Source organism: Notolepis coatsorum, assembly GCF_963971535.1.
Source record: "Notolepis coatsorum genome assembly, chromosome: 1".
NCBI classification, from domain to species: Eukaryota; Metazoa; Chordata; class Actinopteri; order Aulopiformes; family Paralepididae; genus Notolepis; species Notolepis coatsorum.
Window position 1 is genome coordinate 85,948,017 of NC_140165.1, and position 10,299 is coordinate 85,958,315.

The 10,299-nt window shown below is 43.8% G+C and overlaps 1 protein-coding gene across 2 annotated transcripts in view; it reads right to left on the reverse strand.

Moving 5' to 3' along the window:
- The window catches only part of LOC311227408 (transcriptional regulator ATRX-like), a 183,642-nt gene that overhangs the window by 46,570 nt on the left and 126,773 nt on the right, over window positions 1–10,299 (reverse strand). The window contains exons 26-27 of one of the 2 annotated variants that reach the window (XM_084313034.1): window positions 5,367–5,517; window positions 3,012–3,112 (exon numbers count right to left, since the gene is read on the reverse strand). In XM_084313034.1, coding sequence (XP_084169160.1) covers window positions 3,012–3,112; window positions 5,367–5,517 — 252 coding nt within the window. Of the gene's footprint in view, window positions 1–3,011; window positions 3,113–5,366; window positions 5,521–10,299 lie in introns of both variants that reach the window. The other variant, XM_084313033.1, reaches the window with a different exon arrangement.

Below are 10,299 nucleotides of genomic sequence, written 5' to 3' on the forward strand. Positions count from 1 at the left end.
TCTGTGACCCTTTCAGACATACAATGATCTGGGTGAGTGTGTCCCATTAGCAACGTTAATGGGAAAGGAAGGCATCAACTGCGTTTTTTATAGTGATTGACAGATATGACCATCAACACTCAATCAAAGACAAAAGGCAAAGAAGAGGCAACATCCAAACCAGCAGACCAAGACATATGATCACAGGACAATCTAGTGTTCCTAACTACAGGAAATACCTGAGGATCAGTGGGAACAAGGCTGCTCTATGTAGCTTTGTCGTCAGCAACTACATAACCAATACAGGGCCACAGAGAATCTCTTCAGAGAACACAGTATGCCCTGCTCCTGTATGGCCAAAAGAAAATGGAGAATGGACGTCCTTGCACCAACCTGGATGAGCAGAGGTACACACTAGCATCTACCACAGATTAATCAGATGCAAATCTACCCCCAACAGAAGATGCCTTACAGCAACATGTGTTGAGAGCCTTGTACCAAACAGCAGTGTGGTGTCACAGCCATCTGGCCAAGCCTCTTCTCTGGAACCCAGTTGGTAGAGGGTGGAGGCTCAGAGAAGATGGGACCATTGAACCTGTGATGTTCCAGAAAGCACCGGCACCTAAGTAAGTTTGAGACATCACCCACCTGTACTGTAAAGATGGAAACTGCAATGATGTCAGCAAATGCCAATGTCTTTCAGTGGGCTTGACTTGCACTGAGTTTTGCTCTTGCTCTTTCCCTGACTGCCCAAATATGATCCATTTAGTCACTGATGATAATGTGGATGAGTGACGGTGATGTGTTGCTAGAATAAAAAATCAAGAGGTTTATTTGTCACATACATACCAGGGCATACAGTGACATGTGGGTGGTCATGCCCACATAGATTGTGCAATAATACAATAATAAAATAGACATAGAAAAAACACAGGTAAGGCATAAGATAAAACAGGTAAGGCATGATAAAAATAGACATGCTAAATTCCTGAGAAGGCACTGGTTCCTATGTACACTACTATACAATATACAATTTTAACTCCGTCATTATGTATTACTTACTATATCTAAACTATACAAGAACCACATCTGTTCTTTCCTTTTTTGCGTGTGTGTGTGTGAATGTGTGTGTGTTCATGTGTACTTGTGAGTGGAGAGTTCAGTGTTCTGATGGCCTGGGGGAAGAAGCTGAGCCGGAGTCTCTCTGTGCTCATAGCGTGTGTACGTAGGCACTTGCCTGACCGCAGCAGCTTGAACAGGCTGTTGTTGGGGTGGTTGGGGTCTTTCATTATTCTGCAGGCTCGGGATTTGTACCTCCTGTTATAAGTCCTGCAGGGGTGGTAGTGCAATACCCGTAGTATGCTCTGCTGAGTGCACCACTCTCTGGAGGGCCTTCCTGTACTGTGCCGTGCTGTTTCCAAACCAAACAGTGATGTTTCCAGTCAGAATGCTCTCTACAGCCCCGGAATAGAAGGAGTGGAGTATCTTCCTCGATACTCTGAACTTCATTAACTGTCTCAGGTGATAGAGGCACTGTGTAGATTGAAATAAAGGTGTTCTATTTTAATTTCAACCTGATTCAATTGGATCTTTGTTTCCATATGAAGTATCATAAAATGTATCATATGAAATGTATAATTTATTAAATGTATCATAAATATATTAACATTATAGACCAGAACATTACCTCAAGTGACTTTACTTTGCAGTAACATTGAATTTGTCAACATGCTTCTCACCACTGATAATGGGCTTTGGACTGAAGACTTCATTGTCAATGTTTAATTTTCTTTCATTTAGGACACCTCATACATTTACTGATGTAACTCCCTGACCATGCATGCTATATTTACACATGTGGTATTGCTGGATTCAGCACAACCACACCTTTCCGAAAAAGCCCTCATATGTGTTTCTATGACAATCCATGACAGAGCTACTACAAAGTAAATGAGAACATTCTGCATAGATATAAATTTTTTACATTTCCGCTTATTTTAAGTATGTGTACATAGGTATATATTTCCTACATGCATAAAGATATTCAATCCAGGTGTTTCTATTATGTTAAGCAACTGTCTGACTGCTAGCATGTCAAATTTGAAAGCTCTTGGAGCTTGTATTATTAATCTACATGAGTTTATATGTCTCAACTCCCATACGGCCAGGCTATATTTTGGTTCTTTTTTCCTTTGGGGGTGTATAACAATATCTATCAATTTAACAAGTTTTGCAGTAAAATATTTTTATACAAGAATCCATTTCATATATGGGAGACCTTAGAGATGAGGAAAAACATGGTTGTGTTTTGTTCTACCTCCGGTAGGGGTATCTCAAAAACTAAAGCCCTTTTTGACAGTTTGTCACAGCACTACTACCCATCTGGTTACAGCTGTCTGACACAAAGCCCTACCCATCTGGTTACAGCTGTCTGACACAAAGCCCTACAGCTGTCTGACACAAAGCCCTACCCATCTGGTTATAGCTGTCTGACACAAAGGCCTACCCATCTGGTTACAGCTGTCTGACACAAAGGCCTACCCATCTGGTTACAGCTGTCTGACACAAAGGCCTACCCATCTGGTTACAGCGGTCTGATACTAAGCCCTGTTATGGTCATTATTGATTTCACAGGGAAATGTATTCAAATAAAATACTTATCGTTGACTGATTTTGAAAAATATTGTAGAATTCAGATCATTGGCCTGCTGTCTGTGTTAGCCTATGTGCAAAGTTGTATCCAAATCAGTTCAGAACTGTAGAAGTTATGAAAGATGGACAGAACCACAGGTGTAATTACGACAGTATATTTACATGTACCATTACCTACATATTATGCATTACATATGCAATATATGTACATACATATTACATAATACCTCATGTCTCTATTAGGGCTGTCAATTGGCCCCAAGAATACCATTCCAATATGAATAGGCAGAAATTAGGCAAATTCTAATGAATATTAACGATAACATTTACATATTATTATTACCACATCAATTCTCAGTGTAGTGTGTGGAGAATAATACCTTTGTATGTGGATGGTTCCCCTCTCGTTTTGGCATGGTGAGCAGACTCCAAGAAGTCTTCAATGAGGTCTAATGAAATCAAAGACTGACTGAAGACCAACCTAGAAGGGCAGATCAAGGTCAATCTAATGTGACTATCGTCATTTGCAGACGATACAACATTTGCCCTATTTCAATATGAGCTCACAATGTAAACAGAATGTATATTGCGGTTGTGTGGGGGGGTAAATACAATTGGCTCTTGTTAAAAACAACTAGAGCAGTATTGAAATAACCTGTGTAAATGTTCTTAATTTCAGTTGCAGTGTCTGGAAAGCCATCCGATGAACATCCTATCTAAGCCTAGTCTCTTAATTTACCAAAAAGCTGCTGTAATTAAAGGTAGTATAAGGGCAACCGAACAACAAAAAGATGCCAGTGAAGGAATAGGTAAGAAGCTCTTTCCAACACGTGGTGCTTGTTGATAGTAAATGATGTCTTCTCGTTGAGTGCATTTAAAAGTTTTATTTTTGCTTGCAGAGTGGAAAAAGCAAAGCATAACATAAATTCAGTGTTTAAACTGTAACCTAAAACAAATTACTAGTGTTGCAAAATAAACCTGAAAATAACGCAAAACAACTGAAAACAAACAAAACACGCACAGTTGAAAAACTGTGTGGCTTCCCTGTGACTGTTCCCCAATTCCCTCCCGCTGCGCACCTGTGACACACATACAAATAGGCTGTGCCCGAGAACATCTGAGCCCCGCCTCCTATGCCCACTGCCAGCTAATTAGTCAAGACACCTTCACAATAACACAGCACCTTCATATAGGGATGCCCCGATCACGTTTTTTGCCACCGATACCGATCACCGATCGTCGTGAGCCATATCGGCCGATACCGATCCGATACCGATCGTTTTTGATTAAAAAGAAATTAAAAATTATTTTATATAAAAAGGTTTTTTTTTTTAATACAATATATATATTATATAATTAGACTTGTACTTGTATTATCTGCGAGACATCGCCACCACGCAACAAGTCAAAATGCTCGCTATCTGCAAACAGCTCCACTGTCTGTGTGTACTCTAGTAGCCCTAGCTCCAAAAAGGATTCTCCGGCGCTGCAGCGGGACCCTATTGCCTTGGTAACGTTATGCTTTGGTCATTTCACATTCAGCAAGCCTTCAGCTCGAATACGCATTCAATCAATGTTATAAGACATTGATATCAGGAGCTATCTGTAGCTACTGCTAGCCGGCTAGATGACGTTAAGACAACTATTTAGTTCAATCGGACATTTCGTTTTGAACCGTGAACTAACGTCAGCTAACGCAAGCTAACGCAAGCTAACGGAGATATCAACATGGGCTACTAGACTTCCTGGGGCATTTGTTGATATCCGGAGCTATCAGTAGCTAGCCGGCTAAATACCGTTAGACAATGCCTACTAAAAGTGAATAGTTGACTGGGTAATTTTGTTTAAACAGTAACGATAGCTAGGTAGCTAACGTTAGCTCAGGTCGAATGCACTATCTAGACTCAGCAGAGGAGGTCCGCCTCCTCTGTGTTTACAAACTCTACACGGGTACGGGCGGGGCTAGGGAGGAGGAGCAGTTTGCAGGTCCTGTGCGTCTGAGACAAGCGAGTGAGATATCCACTTGATCAGTTTCCGCGATTGGCGAATATGACTAATTATCGGAATTCCCCGATCGCATATTTATACTGATTATCGGCCGATAACGATCGGTGGCCGATCGATCGGGGCATCCCTACCTTCATACAATAAAGTAACCACGGAAAGATAATCAAATTGGCTACAACAGGTAGAATCTGCAATGTCATCAAACAGGGAAAAGATGACAACATGGTACAGTTCTTTGTTTACAGTTTTTGTTTTTGTCTGATATGAGGATTGGATTTCAGTGGGTGTAGGGGGAGGGGTTGCTACTGCTGGCCCACAGCTCAGGCTCCATCAGGACAGGTGTGGAGAAACTCGCAGTATAATAAGTTACTAAACTCCAACCCACACATCAGACCAAAACAAAAAAGGAAACAAAGTGCAACACCAAGCAGGGCTATTTTGCCTAGAGGTCACTGCTTGTCGGGATTCCACATTATACCTTTAAAAATAACAAAAACTTTAAAATATCATCTCGACTAGCTAACCCCCCCCCCACCTTGGAACATCATAGTGAAATAGATACATTTAACACTTTCACTGCCACACGACAGAAGGTTAACCCTTTACTATCACACAACCGACGGCGATGCTCCATCATTAGCTCCGCATCCGGAGGGTTAACCGGCTGTCGTGTGGCAGTGAAAGGGTTAATATGCTTCAAAACACTGAAACAAAAACAAATTACTTACACTTTGTCGTCGAGATCCTCTGCCATTCTGAGGATCTCAAACAAGAGGACCATTTTCCCCGAGTGTTCCAAGATGTGGGCGTCGGCATCACACAGCAAGTCTCTATACCAGTCTGCTGTGGGACCGCTGGGCCTGGAGGTGCTGGCTGCTGCTGCTGCAGAGAAGAGAACCTGTTAATACTCACTGTCCAAGCCACAGAAAGGAGACTGTTTGGGAATACAGAGTGTTGCCATCAGACTTCACAATGCATCACTGTGCCTCACTGCATCACGGAGCACAGGGTGACAGTTACCATCTTCCTGGACTTTTACTTTTAAACAACTTTGTTTAATATTACACTTACTGTACACTTACTGTAAGATTTCTGTATATTTTAAATTAGAATGTATACATAACGAGGCGGTCAGGTGGCGTAGCGGAGATTGCGTTCGTCACCAACCCCGGAGACACTAGGATTCGCCTGTTCGAATCCAGCTCACAGCTCCGGGGTTGTCACCAGCTTGGCTGGCAGCTCACACTAATACAATTGGCAGTATTAGAGGGTGGGAGAAGCTGGCGGGGTGGGTCCGGACTCCGGGTCGTTGTAAACAGCGACTCCTACAGTTCGGTCGGGGCGCCTGCTAAGCGCGGATAGGACCTGAGTGGGATAGTGTGATCCTTCCACACGCTACGCCCACTCAGTGAGAGTCCGCGCTGCCAGGTGAAAAGAAGCGGTTGATTGGCTGGACGTGTGTCGGAGGAAGCATGTGATAGCCTCCACTCTCCCAGACCGACTGTGGGGGGTAAGTGCGCAGCGACCAGGAAGGGGATTGGGAATTGGCATAACGACTAACATTGGGATGGGAGAGAATCGGAGGAAAAAGGAGGGGGAAAAAGATTAAAAAAAAATAAAAAATAAAAAATGTATACATAACATAGGAAATGTATATCGGACCGTATTTTATTCTTAGGCTTATTTTATTCTTTAGTCTTAGGCTTATTTTTATTCTTATTCGTGACTTGTTTCGTCTACCTAAATCTTTATCGTTTACTGTGAGCGATTTGTAGTGCCAAATTTTCCTCGGGATGAATAAAGTATTTCTATTCTATTGAGTGTGCTTACATGCAGTTACAGTGTGGATATTAGTTAATATCCTTACATGCAGTTACAGTGTGGATATTAGTTAATATCCTTACATGCAGTGTTACAGTGTGGATATTAGTTAATATCCTTACATGCAGTTACAGTGTGGACATTAGTTAATAACCTTACATGCAGTTACAGCGTGGACATTAGTTCATATCCTTACATGCAGTTACAGTGTGGACATTAGTTCATATCCTTACATGCAGTTACAGCGTGTACAAGTAGCGACGCTACATAGCTTAACTACATTTTTCAGTAGCGTGATGGTAGCGTCGCTACTTTTGAATCAAGTAGCGATCTCTGTAGCGCAGCTAGTTTTCGAATCAAGTAGTGCCATAGCGTCAGCAAAACGCTACACGCTACATATCCGGAGAAACAGACAAAAAAAAAAAAAGAGTGTCTTCGGTCCTGAGAATGTCGTGTTCTTCTGTCCTGCAGCTGGATGCTATTGGAGAAAACCCACTATGATTGGTTGGTTGGTTTAGAAAACATTACGGGTAGGCCAATCAGAGGCAGGATAGGGCGGGACATGCCACTCCAGCTCGGCAAACCAGGAAGTAAAAAAAAATCTAAACACAGACCATGAATGAATGAACGAACAAAGTCTGCGCGAAATAGCAGAAGGATTCGATGTTTCCAGGGCTGATGGCATTGATGAAGTTCAAGTTTCAAGTTTCTTTAATAGTTGTCATACAGAAGTACAGAATACTTTCATACAAAATGCTTCTTACTGTTACGCTCCAGAGACTGTGCTAGACAAGATAGTATCAAATAACATAGTATAGCATGTAATTTAGAAGAAGAAAATGAGGTCACAGTGTTCGGTATAGACATATGTACAATGTTCGATGCAGAATAGACGTAACTGAGTTACCATATAATATACAATACTATGCAGTGTACGAATGTACAGTACTATATAGTGCAAAGCAGAAATGGGATGAGGTACAATTTAGGTACAATTTACAGTAAGGTGTACGAGTTGTAGTGCAATCCTTCATCAATAAATATAAAGTGTGGGGAGTGGGTGCTACAGTGTGTTTGTTTAAAGTGGGTGTGTGCTATAAAGTGTGTGGAGTGGGTGCTACAGTGTGTTTGTTTAAAGTGAGTGTGTGCGTGTGGATGTGTGTGCTATGTGCGTTTGGTGGTTGTTGTTGTGTAGTGTTCATTGTTCGTTTAGCAGCCTGATGGCCTGGGGATAGAAGCTTCTTCCGAGTCTTTCTGTGCTCGCCTTGAGACTCCGGTATCGCTTGCCTGACCGCAGCAGTTCAAAGAGGCAGTTGTTCGGGTGACTGGAGTCTTTAATGATTCTCTTAGCCTTGCCCTTGCAACGCTTGTTGTAAATGTTCTGGAGGGTGGGGAGCCCCCCTCCAATTGTGCGTTCGGCTGAACGTGTCACTCTTTGTAGTCTGCTTCGGTCTTGTGCAGTGCTATTCCCAAACCAGGAGGTGATGTTGCCAGTCAAGATGCTCTCTATTGTACATGAGTAGAAGTTCTTAAGGATCTTCTGACTGACTTGGAACTTCCTTAGGCGCCTGAGGAAGTAGAGGCGTTGTCGTGCCTTCTTCACAACACTGTCAATGTGTGTGGTCCATGTCAAGTCCTCGGATATGTAGGCTCCGAGGTACTTAAAGCTGTTGACTCTCTCAACCGGTGCCCCGTCGATGCTGAGGGGGCTGTAGTCCTTGACCCCCGACCTCCTGAAGTCCACAATCATCTCCTTTGTTTTGCTGACGTTCAGGGAGAGGCTGTTTTCCTGGCACCATCCCGCCAGGACCTTGACCTCTTCCAGGTAGGCCCTCTCGTCGTTGGCAGAGATCAGGCCCACCACCACTGTGTCGTCAGCAAATTTGATGATTGTATTGCTACTCCGCTGAGCCACACAGTCGTGTGTGTACAGGGAGTAGAGGAGGGGACTCAGAACACAGCCCTGGGGGGCCCCTATGTTGAGGGTGATGGATGAGGAGGTGCAGTTGCCTGCTCTCACCACCTGGGGTCTGCCAGTCAGGAAGTCCAAGACCCACTGGCAGAGGTCATAGTTCAAGCCCAGGTCCCTGAGCTTGGCTATGAGTATGGAGGGGACTATGGTATTGAATGCCGAGCTGTAGTCGATGAATAGCATTCTCACATAGTTCCCCTGCCTCTTGTCCAGGTGTGATGCTGCTGTGTGCAGCACATGGGCTATGGCGTCCTCCGTGGACCTGTTGGGGCGGTATGCAAATTGCAGGGGTCCATGTTGATGGGGAGGGAGGAGCAGATGTAGCCCTTTACTAGCTTCTCAAAGCACTTCATGGCTATGGAGGTGAGAGCTACAGGGCGGTAGTCGTTGAGGCAAGCAGGCTTGGATTTTTTGGGTACAGGGATAATAGTGGACTTCTTCAGGCAGGTGGGGATGACAGCCTGTTCTAAGGACAGGTTAAATATGTCAGTGAATACTGGGGCCAGTTGGTCGGCACAGACTTTTAGGACGCGGCCGGGGATGCCGTCTGGACCTGCTGCCTTCCTGATATTCACTTTTTTAAAGGTCCGCCTCACCTCATGCTCTGTTACCCTGAACACTGCGTCTCCATCAGCAGCCGACCCCCCCCCCCCCCCCCCCATTGCCGTGGCTTGTGGGCTGGTGTTATTACCAGCATCAAACCTCGCATAGAAGGTATTGAGGTCATTTGCTAAGGAGATGTCACTGTTCAGTTTGAGGGAGGCGCCTTTGTAGTCTGTCATCGTTTTGAGCCCCTGCCACATAGCTCTAGAGTCAGCCTGTTCAAACTGGAGTTCAATTTTATCCTTGTAGCGTCGTTTGGCCTCTGTCACTGTCCTCCTTACGTTGTATCGCGCCACCTTGTGGTCATTCATGTTGCCTGCCACTAGGCCGTCGTTGTATGCTTTGGTGCGCGCTCTCAGAGCTTCACGGACGGATTTGTCTACCCAGGGTTTTTGATTTGGGTAAACTCTCATTTTGGTAGTGGGGATTGTTTCTTCCACCATAGTACGAACATAGTCCAGCACTGTCTCCGTGTAGACATGAATGTTATCCGTGTCGCGGAACACGCTCCAGTCTGTGCAGTCAAACGCAGCCTGTAGCGTCTCCTCTGACGTCAAATCCCATTTCTGCACCTCTCGCGAGACTACGGGAGTGCTTTTGATTCTTTGTTTGTACTTTGGTGAAAGGAAAATGGACGCGTGATCTGATTTACCAAAGCCACTAGCAGAATGAGCCTTGTATCCACCTTTGAATTGCGTGTAACAGTGATCTAGGATGTTACCGCCTCTGATGTCAATAACAACAACATATGTGTTTATTGTGTCCGCCAAAAACGAAGCTTCTCTCAACATCCCACACGTCCAGCACTAACTTGAGAACACATATATTCAGGTAAGCTGATGAAAAGCTTTACATAAACATTGTCAACTGTTCCCAAACAGCACACAAGTCAGTGCACTTTTTGTCAACAGATTTAACTAACATGTTTCACTGTAGGCAGAAAATGAACAATATTATGGGGGTGGAGAAAAGAAAAAACAAACTACCATAAAACACTAAGAGGGAAAATATCACCTAGAGCAGTGGTTCTCAACCTGTGGGTCAGGACCCCCAGGGGGGGTCCCCACATGATTTTGGGGCCATGGAATGTTTTGTGAGTTACATATTTAAATACATTTGGTCATTTAGCTTACGCTTTCATTCAAAGCAACTTACAAATTGTGTACAACAAGTCAGCAGGAGTGGTACATCTAGCAGCCAAGGATAAGTAGTATTGTTTGTCTAGCAGTGTTGAGCTTGAGTGTTATACTCTTGAGTACATACTG